The sequence below is a fragment of the Dryobates pubescens genome, chromosome 2 (genome assembly GCF_014839835.1).
Source record: "Dryobates pubescens isolate bDryPub1 chromosome 2, bDryPub1.pri, whole genome shotgun sequence".
NCBI lineage: Eukaryota > Metazoa > Chordata > Aves > Piciformes > Picidae > Dryobates > Dryobates pubescens.
The window spans coordinates 28,477,538-28,498,647 of record NC_071613.1 but is presented as its reverse complement, the minus strand read 5'-3'; the positions used below and the strand labels follow the sequence as shown (position 1 = coordinate 28,498,647).

Below are 21,110 nucleotides of genomic sequence, written 5' to 3'. Positions count from 1 at the left end.
TATTTTGATGTCAGGTTCTCAGCACCTTCAAAGACAAACTTTTAAAGTGACCTTATGTAAAGTTGTGTGTTTTGTCGTTTTCTTTGTGTGTTGGGTTGGTGTCTTATTATTATTATTTGTTTGTTTGTTTTTCCCTTCCCCAGGACTTCTTTCCTATAGCATTTGGCTATATCACATTTAATGATGATTTTAAAAAATGGGGGAAGCAGAAGTTTTCATAATTATGTCTTGAACAATTAAGTAACTGAACCTAAACATATCTAGTATGTGTGTAAAATACATAAAGTAAGAATTTTTAATGTAATTATTTTATAAAAAGATGTTCATTTACATGGACTGACTTCCCATGCTGTTGTCCAAAAGCAGATCTTACGAATAGTAGGGTGGCCTGCACTGTTCTGGAAGAAATATCTGCTTCAGCTTAGGCTTAAATGTTTAATTTACTGCTATTAGGAGGAGTAAAATTCTTCTCTATATTGTCTTGCTGTGTGAAGAAAACTTAACCTCTCTGAAAATCAAATGTGTGCTTTGCCTAGAAACAAGCATCATGGATATGTTTTTTAGACTGTCAAAAGGTTTTAATTTTTTGAGAGTGTTTTTTTTTTTGGTTGAGGTTTATAATCTGTGAAAGATGGTGTTTGATGCTCATTTGCAGGTAACCATCCCCCCCCAACCATACTGGTGTAAGGATTCTTCAGTTACTTCATTTCCTATATGTTTCCTGTTCATGAAGTTACTTACATCTTACATTTGTTGTTTGCTTTGAGTCTAACTTGAACTTGGAAACAGCTACACTGTAACTGTTGCATGTGAATTAATAAGGGAGGTTTACTATGGAGAAATTTTAGACAGGATTTATCAGACAGTGCTTTCAGGATGATACCGTGCTCAACAGTTATGTTGTAACCCAGTGTTCTTTTAATTTTCTTGGCACCATTAATCTAATATTGCTTAAGTTTCTATTAGGCAAAACCTCACTTTCAGAGCCCCTCGTGTAGCAGGCAGCAGTGTCCTGTCTCAGCCTGATGAAACATGTAAGAACTTTGGGGGATTACTTCAGCTATTTAGTTAAATAAGTTGGAGTTGTGATGCAGCCTATAATTTCAAAAGCATTTACTCAAGTAGTTTGTTTAATTGGACCTCTTGTTGCAGAAAGGAAATAGGAGAGAGCAGCTCTTGCTGAATTATGAGTGTTACAACTGAGGTGGATCTCTTAATTGACAGATGCCTTCCTGGTAGGAAGCTGAAAGATGCAAACAAAATGTCACTGTCAATGTAACGGGTTTAAAAAATCTTCTAGTGTGCTTCACCCTGAAACTTAAAGAACAGTTTCAGGGCTACACATCTGTATCTGTATCAGCTAAAATGACAATAGCCATGTTATTTGTGAATGCTATGGAAAGGGAGATGAAGTTATATTTCGGTAGGGGGGCTGAAAGCTTGTTTGGTCAGTGTTGCTAAATTTACTGTTCAAAGTGAAGAACATTGTCTTGTATGTATTTAGAAGTTTGATTGCTTGGAAGTAACTTTTTATAGCCCTTTGTTTTGTGTGGAAGGCAGATTAGGAAGCACCTTTTATGGTTGTCTTTCTAGGACCATTTCTACTGTATGGCCTTCTGTGTTTTCTGTGGTTTATTGCTGGATGCCGATGAGAGGTTCTTTCTGAGCAGAGTACCTTCTCTCCTTTGCCCTTACCTCATCTCTAATTTCTGTCTTTGAACTCAATGTAGATCTTTCTCTTGAATATTATTGATGAGAGAATTTGTGTCACTTCAGCTGGTCTAATAAAAGCTTTTTATCTTCTTTTTAGCATCTTGAAGCATTTTCACTTCTAATGCCAGAAAATTCAGTTTTGTTGAAGGACAACAATAACAGTATGGAATCACATGAGGGTGTTTTTTTTGCTATCCTAGTGTGCTGTAATGTGTGTCTGTTCCTTGTATTATCTTGAAAGTTTCTGCTGTGTTTGAATTTCTAGGTAGAAACAACTTAAAATGTCTTGTGTAATTTTATTCAGTTTTCCCTGTTATTTTTGGAAGTTTATGAAAAGACGACCTAATTTATACTTGGTTGCCTTCATATGGGGAGACTTATTTTAGATCTGGTCAGTGCTAGGATCTATGAAATTATGTAGTCATGTGGTACAGACTTAATCTCTTGTGAAGAATGCTGTTTGTCTTTGGTTTTTGCAGAGCCTTCTTATGTTTGCTTTCATTCCATAAAAATGTCATCTCTGCAACACACAATATTGTTACAGAAATGATACAGTTGTACTACTTCAGCTGTCTTCACATGTATGAACATAGCCCTTTGCCAGCTAGGAGGATGGGGTGTGATACATTTTTGTTAGTTCCTTTTAGGCTGTAAGGCTATTCAAGTGTGTACCTTGCGTTGTTGCTGACATATAATCATTTAGCTCTCAGTCATTCTTGAGAAATCCCTCTGCTGTGATTGACGCATCTTTAACAACCAACAGTGATAGCAGGTAGTATGCAAACGCTTGCTTCCTGGTCAGCTATTGGTTTCAGGAACTCGCTGCTTATTGTCCCGTAAAACAAGAGCTCCATCTCTGCTACAGCCGGTGTTGGCAGCCCAGTTGCTGGCAGTCGAAATGCTGTCTGACTAGAAGTACCACTTCAGGCTTATTTAGAAGTGGTTACGGTAAACAAACGAAAATGGTAGAGGCTGTTCTAATTCAGCAATTTTGAGAAGGATTTAGAGATAAAGATTGAGTCTGTGACCTATCTTACCCATCTGTTCTTCTCCAGCTCATTTTTGTACTGAGCTCTGCAAGTTGTGGTTTGAGAATAACTAATACTCATTGCTATTTGACTATAGATAATGAAAATCATGTTGACTTAGAATGCTCATAGAAATCTTCAAATGCTTCTTATATATTGTGAGGTAATAGATATCATTGCAATATACAGTTTGAAACTGCTCTCTTACTGATCTTCATAGAATTATTTGGGTTGGAAAGAACCTCAGGTTAGAAAGGTCATACAGTTCCAACCCTTCTGCTATAGGCAGGAACACCTACTAGACCAGGTTGCTTAAGGCCCCATCCAACCTGGCTTTAAATAGTTCCAGGGTTTGAGCCTCCACAGCTTTGCTGGGCAATCTGTTCCAGTGCCTATCATGAAGAATTTCTTCCTAATGTCTAGTGTGAATTGATCTGTTTCCAGAGTGGAAGAGGTGAGGGTACCTCACCATCCTCATGGGGAAGATTTTCTTCCTAATGTCTAATCTAAATCTGTCTTTTTATAGCTTGAAGCCATTATCTGTTGTCCTGTCCCTACACACCTTTGTAAAAAGTCCCTCTTTGGCTATCCTACAGACACCCTGGAAATACTGGAAGGCTGCTATAAGATCTCCCCAGACCCTTCTCTTCTCCAGGCTGAAAAACTCCCAACTCTCTCAGCCTCTCTTCATAGGAAAGGTGCTCCTGTGCTCTGGCCATCTTTGTGGCCCTCCTCTGGACCCTCTCTAACAGGTCTGTGTCCTTGAGCTGGAAACAGTACTCCAGGTGGGGTGTCACAAGAGCAGAGGGGGAGAATCTTCTCTCACACTTTTAGTGCAGCCCAGGATTTGATTTGCTTTCTCAACTGCAAGTGCATTTAACCTAAAATATCCCACATTTTTTAATATCAAAATATCCAATTAATCAGGAAATACATCATGATTGTGGGTTTTTCAATCTGATTTTTACACTATCTAAATGACAAAAACCAACATAGCCTGGAGTCCAATCCACCCCCCTAACTTAGACCTAGCATTTATGCTGTTGCTGTGTACGTGGACCAGGGGTGTGTGATTTCTGTTTTTTTAAATGCATCCTTTTTCACACTATATTTCCCAGAAGTCTCTTTGCTCTAGTGAAGCAATAATGTGGAGATACTTCTGAAATATAAACCTAAGAAATAATTGTGCGAGGGCTCCTACTAAATCATTCCTACTTCTGAATGTTTCAATCCATCCTATCTTTACCATATTAAAATTAAAAATTCAAGGATAGGGATTGCATTTAATTGTGTGCTTTCTGCACAGAACAAACAACAGCACCAAACAATAATTAATTGCAAAATCATTAAGTAGTGTCACTTATTTTATTGATGGGCCTGCTGAAATGGATTTAAATTTGTTTGCATTCTCTTGCTCATTAGCAGCCTGAAACATACTGTGTAACTGCAACATTTATAAAGTATATTGCTTTAGTTTTCAGAAAAGTAGGCTGACTTTCCTATTTGAATTTGAAACAGAAGGAATCAAGATGGAGCTCCACGATTTTGATACCTTCACTATATAGAATAGAATAAGCCAGGTTGGAAGAGACCTTGTTCTATACAGAAAGAGTGATTGCCCATTGGAATGGGCTGCCTGGGGAGGTGGTGGAGTCGCCATCACTGGAGGTTTTTAGGAGAAGACTTGACGGGGTGCTTGGTGCCGTGGGTTAGTTGCTTGGGCGGTGTTGGATTGGTTGATGGGTTGGACGCGGTGATCTTGAAGGTCTCTTCCAGCCTGGTTTATTCTATGTATTCTATGTATTCTATGTATCATGTCCAACCTATTATCCAACCCACTTAATCAACTAAACCATGCAACCAAGCACCACATATCTATAAAACTTAAAATGAATGGGAGTGCCATTTAATTACAGACTGATAAGTCTTTCACTTCCATGTGTCTGAAAATAAATGCATAGAAGAATTATCGGACTTGTTTTAAACTATTTGAACACTGAAGATGTTGCATTAGGTGGGAACAGTTAAGTTAGGATTCTGTGACAGCATGAATGTCAAACTCACTTTTTAAAATTGATGTCACTTTTCTGCCTACATTGCACTTGTGCATTCATCTGACCTGGCTTTCATTTAACATTTGGTAAATATTTGCTTAGTAATTCCTACAGTGTTCTCCCACACATAAAGGAAATGATGATAAACAGCTTTTAAGTGGCTTGATGTTAAACACAAACATGACTTGCAGCCCTAAGGTAAAATGCACGTTAGAGTAACTGTTCAATATTCATTTGGGAAGTGTTGGTATCAATTATACTTATTCATGCTTTTCCTTTACATATTTAGATATTTCTGTTGTGTACTTCACCTAAACTTCTGCATACTGAGCTGTAAGAGAACTTCTTCCCGCTTACACTGTTAGAATCTTTTTGGAGTGCTTTGGAAGAAAGCATGAACATGTGTTTTCTCTTAAATGACCTTGCTAACAGGAGGGTATTTAGAAGCACAGATAGACAGTAATCATACTCCAATATTATCCAGAGCTTTTAGGCCTCCCTTAGTATTTCACTTTTGCAAAAGACTCATCATTTGTTTTTCAAAACAAGTTTGTTCTTCTTGAATGTGTGAAGTTCCAGTGATGATTCTTGGAGGACTTAAAAATCCAGCATTTTCTATTTCCAACAGATAATAAGTGTTGTTTCACTGAAGCAAACATCTGGAATCTGGGAATCAACCCTTTGCCTGTATTAAATTGCAGCAATCTGCCACCTCTTACTGATGTTACTGGGTTCTGACTTTCAGACCTTCCAGAAGATACTGTAGAAGCAGAAAAGCTGTCTGTTTTGCAAGAGCTCCACTGATACACTTGATAAAGTTGCTCTGTTGCTTTGGAAATGCAATCTCCTGCCCATCAGCTTTAGAATGTATGGAAACTTGAAGTGTTCTTGATGCTCTTTGTGATTGCTGTGTTTACTGAAACATAAGAGACTTCAAGTAAGACCATCCCTTTCTGAGGAAAGTTTTGATTCTATTTTTGGATGTACCATTTTCATGTGGTACAGACCTATTGTACTCCTTTTGAGCTCTAAATGTGTAAAACATACTAGATGTGTGCACATTATTTTTCCTGCTGTTACTGTCCATCCCCTACATGTGTGGATGAAATGCTATTCATGAGTTAAGATATTCAACTCCTGCATCTGCTGGTAGTTAGTAGCTTGTTTGTTATGTCAAGTTAGTTAAAATAGTGATGTTTTATTTATTGAAGCTGTCTGGACTCTTGGTATGACTAAATAACCACAGAATTAATTCCTATGTAGATTTTGTAGATTTGATTATTCATTTATTTATTTATTTTTAGTATGAGACTTTGTATCCTGCGTGTGGTAGTATTTGGAGTTCATCCAATGAACAAAAATTGTTCTGACTTTGAAATCTCTTTGGAATGAGTGAATGATTTTGCTGGTCAGAAGACCTTTTGTTACTTCTGTGATGTGCAGAGGGAATTTCCTCCACCAAGGCTGTCTGGAACTGGTTACTGTTTGCTTCATCGAACATCTCTGTCTCCCTCTGTGTGGTAGTTGCTTTTTAACTTTCAGAGATGGAGTTCTGATCAAGTTAATAGAAGCCAATTTCAGATGTGTATTTCCAAAACTGCAAGTGTACAGTTTTATTGTAGTTTCTGGTGGTTACTGGAATTGGAGAATCTCTTGATATTAAAAGATCATGGTGGCTTCACATTGTGCACACCTGAGTCATAGTGTGTGTGGGAGCAGTACCTACACTATTAAGAAATATTTTCCTGCTAAGGATACTGTGGATCCTGTTCTGCTTTGGTTGTACTTCAGTGTCAATTGTCATTCATTTCTTTTGAAGAATCTTAACATTGGCTGCACTTGTTACACAAGACTGAGAAATGGCATCTTCTGTTCTTTCAGAGACTGCTTTAAGAGACTGTTTTCCCTTGATGTGGCTGCTAAAAAAAAACATTAAATTACTGTATTTGTTGTGTCCCAAAGTAAAAGGAAGATTAGGATTTTGTTAAGCTTAATGTAGTCTAAGATGGCTGTGTGTCTTGAGCTCATTTCCTGCGAACCCACTGCATTCTCTTGGGACAGTCCAGTTTTTGCACTCCTTTTTTCCTTTGTTTCTTTTTCAGTGACTCATCTGAGTTGGTGCACATACTGAATCATGAATAGAAGTGAACATTGATAGCAAAGTATTTTAATCAGCTGTTTTTGTTTCCCCCCTTCCCAGATTTATTCTGTCTACAGGACACTTAAATGGCATAGCACATGTAACAGATTTTAATATAGCTTCAGGCAAAAAAACGTTACCTGCAGACGTTTGCCTAATTCAAAGGAGTGGTTTTCAAGTATACTGTTTTAGTGTTACTAATAATGGATACCATTTATTGTTGAGTTAGTTAAAAGATTCAGGGGGAACATCAGTAGCTACTGGTGCATTCCAGTTTGAGGGAGTATTTTCTGGATGTATCTGTAGGGTCAAGTGGCACTCTTTCAGGAGGCTTCTGCATTAGGTAGATTGATGCAAGTCAACATGCTTGCTTCTTGCACAGAGGTACATTTCTTCTATGCCTATTCATACCTACCTTATTACTCTCTACAACTACCTGAAGGGAGGTTGTAGACAGACGGATGTTGGTCTCTTCTCCCAGGCAAGCAGTACCAGAACAAGAGGACACAGTCTCAGGCTGCGCCAGGGGAGATTCAGGGTGGATGTTAGAAAAAAGTTCTATACAGAAAGAGTGATTGCACATTGGAATGGGCTGCCTGGGGAGGTGGTGGAGTCGCCATCACTGGAGGTTTTTAGGAGAAGACTTGACGGGGTACTTGGTGCTGTGGGTTAGTTGCTTGGGCGGTGTTGGATTGGTTGATGGGTTGGACGTGATGATCTTGAAGGTCTCTTCCAACCTGGTTTATTCTATGTATTCTATGTATTCTATTCTATCTTAGAATTTTGTGGTTATGGTAACAATGCTTAAACCATGATCTTTAACCATGAGCTTTGAACTGTAATAGTTGTCAACACTACATCACTTTGCAGAGACAAAAGTGTGTTAATGGATTTTTCTTAAATTTGACAATTTTGAACACCTGATAACCTAGAATGAATGAGCATTTGCTGTTTCACAAATGGGTGGTTTCAGTGCCAAGTGAAACAACTGTTTAGAGGTAAATTGCAGATTAAATAGGCATATTACAAATATAGATGCTTTAATGTGCTTAATTGGGTGATTGTCTTTTTGTCATACTGTACCTTAGGTGTACTTAACCTTCAAACAAGCACAAGGGGTTAGGAAGGCTTTGGGTTAATCTGAGGCAGCTAAGCCCTACATGGCTGCTTGCACATCCTTGCCCAGTGGGCTGAGGAGGAGAATTGTAAGGGTACAGCTGAGAATTCATGGGTTGAGATAAAGGCAGTTTAATAGGTAATAAAGAAACTGCACACACAACTCTGCCCCCCCTTCTCCCTCCTTTTCCTTCTTTCCCCCAGCTTTTATTGATGAGCATGGTGTGTCATCTGGTGTAGATTATCCCTCTGGTTGGTTGGGGTCAGCTGTCCTGGTTGTGTCCTCTCCCAGCTTGTTGCACCCTCCCCACTTGTTGGAAGAGTAGTATGGGAAATAGGCAACTCAATCCTAACTAGCACTTAGCCTGTTCCCCTTGAATGTTACATGCACACAGGTAGCTGGAATGGTTTGAATGTGTCTGCTCCCTGATTTGTATTTCAAGTCCAGGAGAATTTGCAATTGAGCAGTGCACTCTTGAGCCTTTTGGCTTCAGGGTTAATGGAATGATTGCTCAGCTTCCAGTTATTCAAGTAGTTAATGGTATATGAGGAGAGCATTAGTTTTGGGAGACTAGCGTGATCCCTGTTAATATGGTACACAATGTAACACTGCAATTTGAGAGCATTTATTTGTGAAAACAAACTAGTTTTATTAGTTTGGGTTTTGCCACATTAGCCTGACCTACCTCCTCAGGAAAAAATGATGGGTGTTTTTTACATACATCTACACCTCTCCTGCCCTGAAACTGTAGAGTGTGCTGCATGGACTCTTTACAGTTTCAGGGCAGGAGAGGTGTATACATATATTTATTTATTTATTTATATGTGCATGTAGATAATAACTTGAATGGTCCAACTATAAACTATTGTAAACCACAAAAAGCTTAATTTCTCCTTATTTTTTACTGTTTAAGTAAGTATAATAATGAAGTAGAAACACATATTTCAAATATCATTTGCAAAGTGTTCTGTAGTTAAGTGTCATGTGCCACTAGTTTTCATTCTCTTTCTTGGTTTTGGTTTCTGGTAGTGGCTTCAAGCTCCTACCTCAGGACTGAAGAGGGGAAATGGGTGAGAAGCAAATGGGCTTCATAACTGCTTTGTCCAGTGGTGCTAAAACCTTGCAAGGTGAGGTTAAGAAGTCTCATATCTGTTTTATAGGATCCCAATTCCTGGGTAAATATTCACCACCTGGAGTACACAGATGGAGGAATCCTGGACCCAGATGATGTACTGGCAGATGTTGTGGAAGACAAAGATAAGGTAGAGCTTGGATGAAAACACTACTTTTGCTGTTTGCTATGTCTTTTCAAATAACTAATTTTACATTCTCATTTCTTGGACATCTGGTCGGTAAAGGGAGTGTTAAATATGGTTAAATTAAATACATTTGCCTATAGGTGCTATGGCTCTGTTTCTGGAGTGGGACTGCAAGGGGGGCTGGAAAATCCTCCATATGACCAAAGCAATGAAGATTATCAGAGGACCACAGCACCTGATTTAGGACTTAATCTTTTCAAACAGTTCTTGTGTTTCTTTTTAGTGCTGTTTGAAAATAAAGTGGTGAAGGCACCTTTTTTGTTGTTTCATGCCACTTAAAATATATTCTCTTTGCTCGCTTCGAATATTTTTGTTCATCATTCAGATGTCATGGTTGAATGTGTGACAAAATAGACAAGTCCTGCAATGACAAGAACAGCTGCCTCAGCTGTGTTAAATTTCAGGAGGAGTTCCGATGATTTGCTTCTGAGAGTCTAAGTAGGCCAGTCATTAATTTTAAAAGCTCTGAGTCTCTAACTTTCAATTAACATAACGTAGATGTCCTTTTTGGGTAGAGAAGTGGGAGCTGCAAAGATACCCCTTTTAATTTTATTTTGCTATTATTAGGAAAATTCAGTTTTGGGAAAATAATTGGTGATTTATTTCTGCATAGAGAAGGAGGGGTTATATTTATAGTACTATTGGGGTTTTTTTCTTTATTTTTCCCCTCACAAAATTGGAGGGGAAAAAAATCTAGCATCTTGAAACCACGGATCCAAACATGAGTTATGCCTGTTCATTCAGACAAATAGCTTTGTGCCATAGGCTTGATGATTTACAAATAGAAATTGTATATTGCAAACAAAAATGCTGGTTTGGTTCTTTTTATCAAATTTGTGTTTCTTGATTGTTCATATTTACTGAAAGTGTACATAAAGCATGCCAAGACTTTTCCAGTAAAGGCTGGGTTCTGCTCATTGACACAGCAATACAGTATATAAAGGATGACACCGTAAGCGTAAGTTGTCATCAACTGAGATAAGACATCGAAGGGAAATGTATTACTGGTCACATCAGTTAAAAAAAATTAACATGTCCAGCCAGGATTTCCTCTAGTTAATTACTGATGCGGGAAAACTTAGGCAAATATGAACAGCAGTTAGCAGAATATTTGATAAAACATGCAGCTTATAAACTTGTTGCCAAAGCCTTTGCTATACTTTATTGGTGGGTCTCACTGTTTTGCATATGTTTAGTCCAAGCATAGCTGTGGATTTAAGCATCTTCTGTTATAACTGTACTAGGTGAGACTCTATTTTCTGAGGCTGCCTGGAGGAGAAAGCACTGGAAAACTGGGATCTTACTAAAGTGGTCTGGTGGGGTTTAGGAGTAGAGCAGACTCATTTCTATTCCTGTGATGTTTCAATTACACATGATGCATCACAGCTATCTTCTTCAGAAGGCTTCATCAAACTGTGATAAGTAAGACTTGCTGAGCAGCAGCAGCTGCAGGTACAAATCGGGGTTTTTTGATTAAACTAGGGGAGGATCATGTAAGGGTACTGTTGGTTAGAGGTCAAAAATCCTTTCATTTGAGAGTGGAATTGGACCATGACATGTGTAAGCTGACTGTACTACCTACTGCAAGGTTTGGTTTGAACTGATAACAAAGAACCAGCCCTATAAAGGCTTCCAAATATTTTTAATAGTTTTGTTGTGGCCTGTTAGACTTTGAGCCTTTGCCAGCACTGCTGCACACTGAGAATGTTGACTAGGAGATCTTTAAGCTCTGCAAAAAGAGGATGAGATACTTAGATCTGTTTGACCTGATAATTAATTTGATATTTAATGTTACTAAATAGACAAAAGAATTTTTGGTGTATTTATGTGTGCACTGATTCTCTATGGTTATGATTATCTGTATGTGTGATAAATGATTAGGCCATGGCTTTGTTGCTTGCTTGTCCTTAATAATCCTTTCTTATACATCCAAGCCAGTACTGCAGTCTGTCATGAAATCAGTCACTCTCTGTAAAAATAACTGTTGCCCTTAATCTCAGTGCCTTTAACAAAAGGTGTATTTAGCACTGGCAAAATTCAGGCTCTTTAGTAGCAGAGGAGACTAGCTGATGCTTTTTAGAGTTACTCTGCTCAAGATCTTACTTTGATAGCAGCATCGAGGGCATCGAGTCCATCATCAGTAAATTTGCTGACGACACCAAGCTGGGCGCAGGAGTTGATCTGCTGGAGGGTAGAGAGGCTCTGCAGAGGGACCTCGACAGGCTGGACAGATGGGCAGAGTCCAACGGCATGAGATTTAACACATCCAAGTGCCGGGTTCTGCACATTGGCCACAACAACCCCATGCAGAGCTACAGGCTGGGGTCAGAGTGGCTGGAGAGCAGTCAGGCTGAGAGGGACCTGGGGGTGCTGGTCGATGGTAGACTGAACATGAGCCTGCAGTGTGCCCAGGCAGCTAAGAGGGCCAATGGCATCCTGGCCTGCATCAGGAACAGTGTGGCCAGCAGGAGCAGGGAGGTCATTCTGCCCCTGTACACTGCACTGGTTAGGCCGCACCTCGAGTACTGTGTCCAGTTCTGGGCCCCTCAGTTTAGGAAGGATGTTGACTTGCTGGAACGAGTCCAGAGAAGAGCAACAAAGTTGTTGAGGGGTTTGGAACATAAGCCCTACGAGGAGAGGCTGAGGGAGCTGGGGTTGCTTAGCCTGGAGAAGAGGAGACTCAGGGGTGACCTTATTACTCTCTACAACTACCTGAAGGGAGGTTGTAGACAGACGGATGTTGGTCTCTTCTCCCAGGCAAGCAGTACCAGAACAAGAGGACACAGTCTCAGGCTGCGCCAGGGGAGGTTCAGGCTGGATGTTAGAAAAAAGTTCTATACAGAAAGAGTGATTGCACATTGGAATGGGCTGCCTGGGGAGGTGGTGGAGTCGCCATCACTGGAGGTTTTTAGGAGAAGACTTGACGGGGTACTTGGTGCTGTGGGTTAGTTGCTTGGGCGGTGTTGGATTGGTTGATGGGTTGGACGCGATGATCTTGAAGGTCTCTTCCAACCTGGTTTATTCTATGTATTCTATGTATTCTATGTAAATTAGCAGAGTTTTTTCAAAGGAAAACACGTGTGTGAATATATTGAAATTCTTTCACTGTGGCAACAAAACAATGAATTGTAGAGCCCTATCAGATATAATTTATTTGCAATTTCTAAAGTTTTTGACAGTCCTTGACAACAGACTTTTAAGGAGGTAAGCAGCAAGTGCTGCTCTGGTCTGGAAGTCATTGAGAGAAAGCAAAACATGGAATTGTCACTTTCCAGCACTGTGAAATTATGACACTGGGATGCAAAATGCCTGTTATTGGGAGTGGTGGTGTTTTTGAGCTCTGCTTATTTTAACTTAATTGTTTCCTTTTGAACACAATTAATAAAAATTCAGCAAATAGTCAGTACAGTGGATGATATTCATTGTGGTCGACAGCATAGTTGAAAATGCATGTTGGAGGAGATGGCTTGTTCTATTTGCATATAAAATGGGTCTAAATTAGTAGACCTGTATTTAGTAACTTGTGTCATGGAAATCTCCCATGATGAGAGCCCCTCTTGCTGCTGCCACCTCAATAATTTGTGGCCCAAATTAAATGTCATAGCTAGTGTTGAATAGTTTTAAAGTGTAGTGTATTTTCACTGTTCTCTACCAAGTGGCTTGTGTCCTGATTTACTCTGAATGAAGGATCTAACTAATTAAAACCTCCAAATTTTGTCATTTGAATAAAAACACACTAGTTACATTGTCTGCTTTTAGTATACTGAAGCTATAAATGACCTAAGAAAATTGCTATGCTGTGCAAAAGATGAGTGCAGAACATTTTCCTTCATATCATGGCATACCCTTGAGCCTGGGGTTGGCTCATGCCTTCAATGAATAGACTAAATGTACTCTTCTCGGTTTCCCCTCTGATATTTGTTTGGTGGTTTTTGTTTTGTTTCCAAATACAAACACCTGGGGACACAAAATGTAATGAAGCACTGTGTTAACTCATTAGAAGTTGCGTAGCTTAAAGGAAAAGTTAAGTTTAAACTTCTGTCATGGTTTAAGCCCACCCAGCTGCCACTAAACATGACACAGCAGCTTGCTTGCTCCTTCCTGCCCCCCTCCAGTGGGATGGGGCAGAGAAAATACAGCAAAAGGGTCAAGGCCTGCAAATCAGTGGCAGAGGTCTGGACAGTGGCTTGTTTAAATACTGTCCAGGGGTCAGCACTAAGCCTGAAAGCATCATGCTTTACAGATCTCTTTCTATGGTTTAATTCTCAAATACAGGATCCCTGCAAGTTAGGCATACTTAAGTTGGAGAAATATGGTTTGAACTCGTAGACTTCTGTGTAACTGACCTGTTTTGTATTTTCTCTAGAGTTTTGTAATTTATGATAACTGGTATGCAAAACAGTTTTGTACTCTGCAGTTTGTTTACAACAGTAGACTGTAGGAGTGTAGAAGCTTTTAGGAAAAGCAGAGCAACTGAGAATTTTTTTACCTATGCTTACAGTAGGTTTTTATGTAGACTGCTCTACAAGTTGTTGCATAATATTTAACTTTCCCCTGGAGAAGTTTTTAAAAAAAATATTAAAATTCACTTTGATGTAAGAGTAAGCATGTAAGAGAGATGACTGCTGGCACAGAAAGCAATTTAGTATTATTAGTTTCATTTAATGTTGAGGTAACTTTTTAAGTGTGCTGCTGTACAGGATAGTTCGGTTGGGTGTATTGTTGCTCGTATGCTGTACTGTTCCTTAAATCTGTACCAAATTATAGATTTTATTTTGTTTTTTTCTCTCTCTAAAAGGTGGTGAGTGTTGCTCTGGACTATGGTGCAGAGTCTAGTTGGAAGCTTGTATCTAGTGGAGTCCCTCAGGGGTCGGTACTGGGACAAGTACTATTCAATATATTCATCAACAACCTGGATGAGGGAACGGAGTACACTGTCAGCAGGTTTGCTGATGACTCAAAACTGGGAGGAGTGGCTGGCACACCTGAAGACTGTGCTGCCTTTCAGGGAGACCTGGACAGGCTGGAGAGTTGGGCTGGGACAAACTTAATAAAAAATAATAATAAGGACAAGTGTAGAGTCTTGAGAAAGACCAGCCCCATGGACCAGTATAGGTTGGGGACTGACCTGTTGGAGAGCAGGTCTGGGGAAAAATAACTGGGAGTCCTGTTAGACAACAGGCCTACAGAGTCCTGGTAGGTCAAGAGAGGTTTTTGTCCCCCTCTACTCTGCTCTTGTGAGGCCATATCTGGAATATTTTGTCCAGTTCTGGGCCTCTCAATTCAAGAAGGACCTCATGAAACTGCTTGAAAGAGTCCAGTGCAGAGCCACAAAGATAGAGTGGAACATCATCTTTATGAGGCAAGGCTGAGGGATTTGGGTCTCTTTAGCTTGGAAAAGACTTGAGGGGTGACCTCATTAATGTTTATAAATATGTGAAGGGGGAGCATCAGGAGGACAGAGCCAGGCTTTTCTCAGTCATGTCTGGTGATGGGACAAGGACATAGGAGCATAGTAGGTTGCATATGAATGTAAAGAAAAACTTTTTCACTATGAGGGTGACATAGCACTGTAGCAGGCTTGTTGTGGAGTTAACTTCTCTGGAGACATTCAAAACTGCTAGGATGTGTACCTGTGTGACCCACTCTAGGTGATCCTGCTCTGTCAGGGGGATTGGACCAGAAGATCTTTTGAGGTCTCTTCCAACCCATAATATTCAGTGATTCTGTGAATGTTCTGTGACATTTGTTTGGTTAATGCCGTGGCCAAATCACTGGTTTAGTATGTGTGCTTTTACTGTGAAACTTTTTACAGGAAATTCATACTTCAGACTTCTGATACTTTTTGTTTCTGGCACAATCCGAGTTACACTTCTGTAAGTTTGCCATGTTTGAGAACTGTTGTCCAGAGGCAGCTGATTTTTTGTGTTTCTCTCCTTTGTGCTAGTAAGATAAAATGGGGATTAGTTAAAAAAATAGCATTGCAGACATTTGGTAAAACTGGTGTGTAAGGGCAGCTGTTCTTTGATTTGGTTTTAATGTTTTTCTCTTAAGTATCATTTTTCTGGCTGTGGTTTGGATCTGTGCCAGAATATGTGGAGATACTTGTCTCTGACTCTTCCATACAGCATCTAACTTTGCGTTCATGTTTTGTAACAAGAACCTAAAGATGAGTGGAAATCTTAAAATTTGATTAGGAAAATGATGGCTAATAATAATTCATTCTTCTTTCAAACCCTAAATTGGGAAAAATTAAAACGTATTTAACTTTGATTCTGAATAACAAGTTTACAACTTCCAAAAGCATGATACAGTGTTGTTATCTTTGCTATATTTAGAGTATTCTGTTTCTTCCTTGTATAAATAATTAGTAAACGATTTCATTTGTAATGTCTCTTAATCAGTGTTATTGGGGTATGAAATTGTTACTGCTGACAGTATTTGTTTACTTATTTGATACCTAGTTCTGGGCAATGAAGATACAAAGACAAAACACTAGTGTGAATAAAACCTTCATGTAACCATCATGTTCTTTCATGGAAATCCTAGTGTAAGCATTCTGCAAATGTCTGGTAATGAGCAATGCATCATACATCTACAAGGAAGGGAAGTATTAGAAGGAAGGGAAGTATTAGAAGGGTTGTATGGTGAATACTACATTTATCTTAAAATACAGAGAATGTGAGACAAAGAAAATCTTGAATCAAAATGAAGTATCTATCCTTTTGCACTGATTTTGGTGATGGCTTTTCCCCTCATCTTGAGTCACAAGCTTTTTAGCTTGTTCAAAAGAACAGTACCAATACTTGCTGGAAAACTGGGTTTATCTAGGCTTTACCTGTAGTTTAAAAACAAATGAAGAAAGGCACTGGGGATGGAGGACATTCTTGTGGAAAGATTGGAGATCTTGGTTTGCTGTCCCTTTGAATGAACTAAGATGGAGTTTTGGTTTTGTGTTAAATGATATGCAAACCAGTCAAGCTGCTGCCTGTTAAAAATACACAAAACAAAACACACAACATTTTCACACTTTTCAAGAAGAAAAGGGTTTCTGCCATTTTGAGCCATTGCTTGTTTAGGAATCAGATGTCTGATTTTTCTCTTGTGCAGTAGGGTATGCTGTGAGTGTGTGTGCGCGAGTGTGTATACATATATCAAAAAGGAAATCTTGTTAGGGGTTAGCCTGTTTGGTTTTGAAGTGAACTGTGAGTACTAAGCAGGTGAGGGGTGGAAATCACCATCATTAGTACTTACTAAGCAATACTTTATTTCAGTAATGCAGTTTCTTTTAGAATGCAGATTATGAAGCTTTGCATTTTTATGAAATTTGTTTTAATTTCTTGCTGCAGAGGCGCTATGCATTATTCAAGGTTATAAAATGATTCGGATTTCAGAAGCATTTGGATTTGCTGATGAGGATTTCAAGCTGTGTAATTACGAAACTGTATGCACATAGGTTGGAAGTTCAGAACTCATTAGTGCAATCATTAAAATAACCATTTTTTAAGTGTGGTATTACATTCCAGGGTGTGCAATTACACTATCATGCGCTTCTGGTTACTGGAAGGATTCCTGTAATAAACTTCAGGTCTAGCAATGCGCTTCAAGATAAGTTCATCGCCTTAAGAACAGACACCTGGTCAAATGTTGCTTAGCTTATTAAAGAACATTCAGTTTTGTAGATTTAGAGCCATAACACAGTGCCTTCATGCATAAATTAACTTCCTATTTATCACAGAAAAAAAACTATAAGCCTTTGCATATTTAGTGCTGTATAATGTAATTTTGCTTAAAATACATATTGTCTTGGAACATATTGTAAGGGTTACTTATTTCAGCTCTACCTCATTTAAAAGTGAAAAATGTGGTTATGAGCGTTCTTCCCAGATGAATGCTGAACCTTTTTTCCCAGTGTAATGTTTCTGAACTGTGAACTCTTTCTTTGAACATCTGTCACCATGTGAGTTTTTACATTTGTGGTAAGCATGCTATTATGTTTTTTTCAGATTAAAAAAACCAACAGCAAAACAAAACCCAAACCAAAACAAAAAACCCCACACCAAACAAACAACACCCTCCCCAAACGAACTGTGATAGTGGAGCTGTGACGCTAATAAATTCCTGATAGTTTTGGAATAAGTCTCTTTAAATGCTAAAATGGAGATTCTGGAGTTAATATTTCTGATGTTAAGATACAAGTAAATGGGAAACTTGTCCTTTTCGGATTTAATTGTGTGTTGATCACTCTACTTTATGATTTGTATTTTGCAGTGGAAAAAAAAAACAAACCACAAAGCATACAGCAGGCCGGTTTGGGATGTGGTTACTTGTTTTTTGGGGAGCATTCTTCTGTACAACTCTTAACACATTCTCTTGACCTGAAAATGTGTTTTGTCACCTGGGAACTAAGTACTGTAGCTAATTGGTGGTCTGATTACTGAAGCCGTTTGTGTTCCTTAAACAAGGAGAGGGATGGAGGGAGGTAATTTTAAGTGCGGCTGTTCAGAAATGGTGTGTTGAAGGAGTTTCTGATGAAAAAAATGTTAGTATCTCTTTGTATAAGACACTTGTCTTTAATGATTTTCCTTGATGTTTCCTTTCCAATAAATATTTGGAACTGTGTATGTATGTGTTGATGCTTAAGTGCATATTAAGCACACATGTTAATATTCACCAAGGGAATGATGTGCATTATGAAAATAATGTAACCTTTCCATAGGAAGATAATTTGGTGGGTTATCTTACTATAAAATAAGCTGAACCCTTAAATGCTTCCACTTAGTGGTTTATTTATAACATGCTTTGGAGGCTGAGAGAGTTAGGGATAATCAGTTTGGAGAAGAGAAGGCTCTGGAGAGATTTTATGGTCACCTTTCAGTACTTAAAAGGGGTCTACAGGAAATAGACTGTCTTTTTAGCAGAGCTTGCTGTAACAAGGACAGGGGATAATGGTTTTAAACTAAGAGGTGAGATTTGGACTGGATAGAAGGAAGTTTGTGTGTGCTTGCTTGGGAATTTTTTATTTGTTCATGTCAGGGGTTTGGTGGTTTGTTTTGGTGGTGAAACACTGGCACCAGTTGCCCAGAGAGGCAGTAGAAGCCCCATCCATGGAAACATTCCAGGTCAGGTTGCATGGGGCTCTGAGCAACCTGATCTAGCTCATTGCAGGGGAATTAGGTTAGATTAAGGTCTTAAAAAGTCACACTGATTCTACCATGATAATTTTCCTTATCCTATTTAGATTGCAAATGGATTGAGGAACAGCCTTTTTGTTCTGTTTTTCCAGTTAGGGAATCAAAGACTACTTCAATACAAGGAATTATAAATGCCTGCCATGGTATACCTTGTTGTGTAAGACAGTGGAGAAAGAGATGAGGTTTTTTGCTGGCATTTCATCCCTTTTCAGAAGTGCCTGTGTACTGGCCCAAGGAACTGAAGGTGGTCCTGGTACTGTTTTGGGAAACTTTCAGTGTAGTAAGCTTCCATTACTTTTGATAGGTACTTAACACCTACGTAAAGTTCTGTTCCTCTAATTACGATGACTCTTCCCTCCAGAAAGTTGAAATCTTACTTAGATTTCAGCAGTTGCCACCAATTTTTGAAGTCTCCTGTTGTAATGGGAATATTGTAATGATGTATTAGTGAATCCATAGGGGATTGAGCCAGTCATCAGCCAATTTTCAAATGACACCAAGTTGGGAGCAGATGTTGGTCAGTTAGAAGGCAGAAGGGCTCTGCAGAGGGACCTCGACCGACTGGACAGATGGGCAGAGTCCAATGGCATGGCATTTAACAAGTCCAAGTGCCGGGTGCTGCACTTTGGCCACAGCAACCCCATGCAGAGCTACAGGCTGGGGTCAGAGTGGCTGGAGAGCTCCCAGAGAGGGACCTGGGGATGCTGGTTGACAGCTGCCTAAACATGAGCCAGCAATGTGCCCAGGTGGCCAAGAGGGCCAATGGCATCCTGGCCTGCGTTAGGAATACTGTGGCCAGCAGGAGCAGGGAGGTCATTGTGCCCCTGTACTCTGCATTGATTAGGCCACACCTTGAGTACTGTGTCCAGTTCTGGGCCCCTCAGTTTAAGAAGGACATTGAGACACTTGAGCGTGTCCAGAGAAGGGCAACAAGGCTGGTGAGAGGCCTTGAGCACAAGCCCTATGAGGAGAGGCTGAGGGAGCTGGGATTGTTTAGCCTGGAGAAGAGGAGGCTCAGGGGAGACCTTATTGCTCTCTACAGCTACCTGAAAGGTGGTTGTAGCCAGGAAGGGGTTGGTCTCTTCTCCCAGGCAACCAGCACCAGAACAAGAGGACACAGTCTCAAGCTGTGCCAGGGGAGGTTTAGGCTCGAAGTGAGGAGAAAGTTCTTCATGGAGAGAGTCATTCGTCATTGGAATGGGCTGCCCAGGGAGGTGGTGGAGTCGCCGTCCCTGGAGGTGTTCAAGAGGAGATTGGATGTGGCACTTAGTGCCATGGTCTAGTCATGAGGTCTGTGGTGACAGGTTGGACTCGATGATCTTTGAGGTCTCTTCCAACCTTGGTGATACTGTGATACTGTGAAATGGTCTGATGCCATTGCTATTGTGAAAGAAAATCCCTCCTAAAAATTTAAAACCAAACTAAAACCAACCCAATTCTTGTGTGTGGGTTTGAAACATCAACCCTTATTTTATTTAAGGCACAGCTGACATGTTTGAGCAAAACTATATAAATTTCCAGAAAAAAAATGCACGCATAATCTGGTTGTGTCAGCTTCTGGGTGTGTGTAATATGGAGCCTAACAGAATGCCTGCTGTAGTTTGACAGTACTTTGACTCCGTACTTTAGTTGAAGAGGCAGCTTTGAAGCTGAAGTATAGTAGACTTATACTGAAAGTGCCAACTAAGGCATGAGTTAGTGCTGCCTTTGTGAGATGGGAGAGGCTGATGTGTGTGTAGGGCTGTAGGGATGGAGACAGCACTGTCCTTTTGGTATCCCTGTTGTTCTTTAAATAGCTTTTGAGAATGTGCATGAGTAAGAGAACATGTCTTCATCTTTGTAGGACTTTAGAAGTAACTTCTGCAAAGAACTAAAAGGCTGCCTGTGTTCGTAACCTGCTTACAAATCTTATGAGGAGCAGCTGAAGGAACTGAGATTGTCCGGTCTGGAGAAAAGAAGGCACAGGGGAGACCTTGCTCTCTACAACTACCTGAAAGGAGATTATAGTGAGATGGGTGTCGACCTCTTCTTCCAAGTAGCAAGCAATAGTGCAAGGGGAAATGGCCTCAAGTGGGTCAGGGGAGGTTTAGACTGGACATAAGAAAAAATTTCTTCATTGAGAGGGTGTTAAGCACTAGAACAGACTGCCCGAGGAAGTGGAGTTTGCATCCTTGAAGGCATTACAAAAATGTGTAATGTGGTTCTTAGGGACATGTTTTAGTAGTGGATTTGGCAATATTAGGATAATGGTTGGACTCGATATTAAGGATGTTTTCCAACCTTAATGATTCTATGCTTCTTTTCGGTATTAACACTTTCCTGTTGTTGAGTCCGTTATCACTCTGCAAAGTTGGCATCCATATAAAAATTGTTATAGTAATTTGAAGATTCAAGTTTTGAGGGCATTCAGTTCTCTTTCTTCAAAGACAGGTGGAACAATAGTTCAACAACTTAAGTAAAACAAATCAATAACCCCAACCAAACAAAACAGAAATCTTATATTTGCAACTACACATGTGAGGGTCAAAATACAATGCTACTTCTG

General features: G+C 39.7%; 1 protein-coding gene across 1 annotated transcript in view; it reads left to right on the top strand.

The window, feature by feature from the left end:
- Positions 1–21,110, top strand: part of PARD3B (par-3 family cell polarity regulator beta) — a 439,781-nt gene that overhangs the window by 17,596 nt on the left and 401,075 nt on the right. Inside the window, exon 2 of the mRNA XM_054173397.1 lies at positions 9,213–9,314. Within this exon, the coding sequence (XP_054029372.1) occupies positions 9,213–9,314 (102 nt within the window). The remainder of the gene's footprint in view (positions 1–9,212; positions 9,315–21,110) is intronic.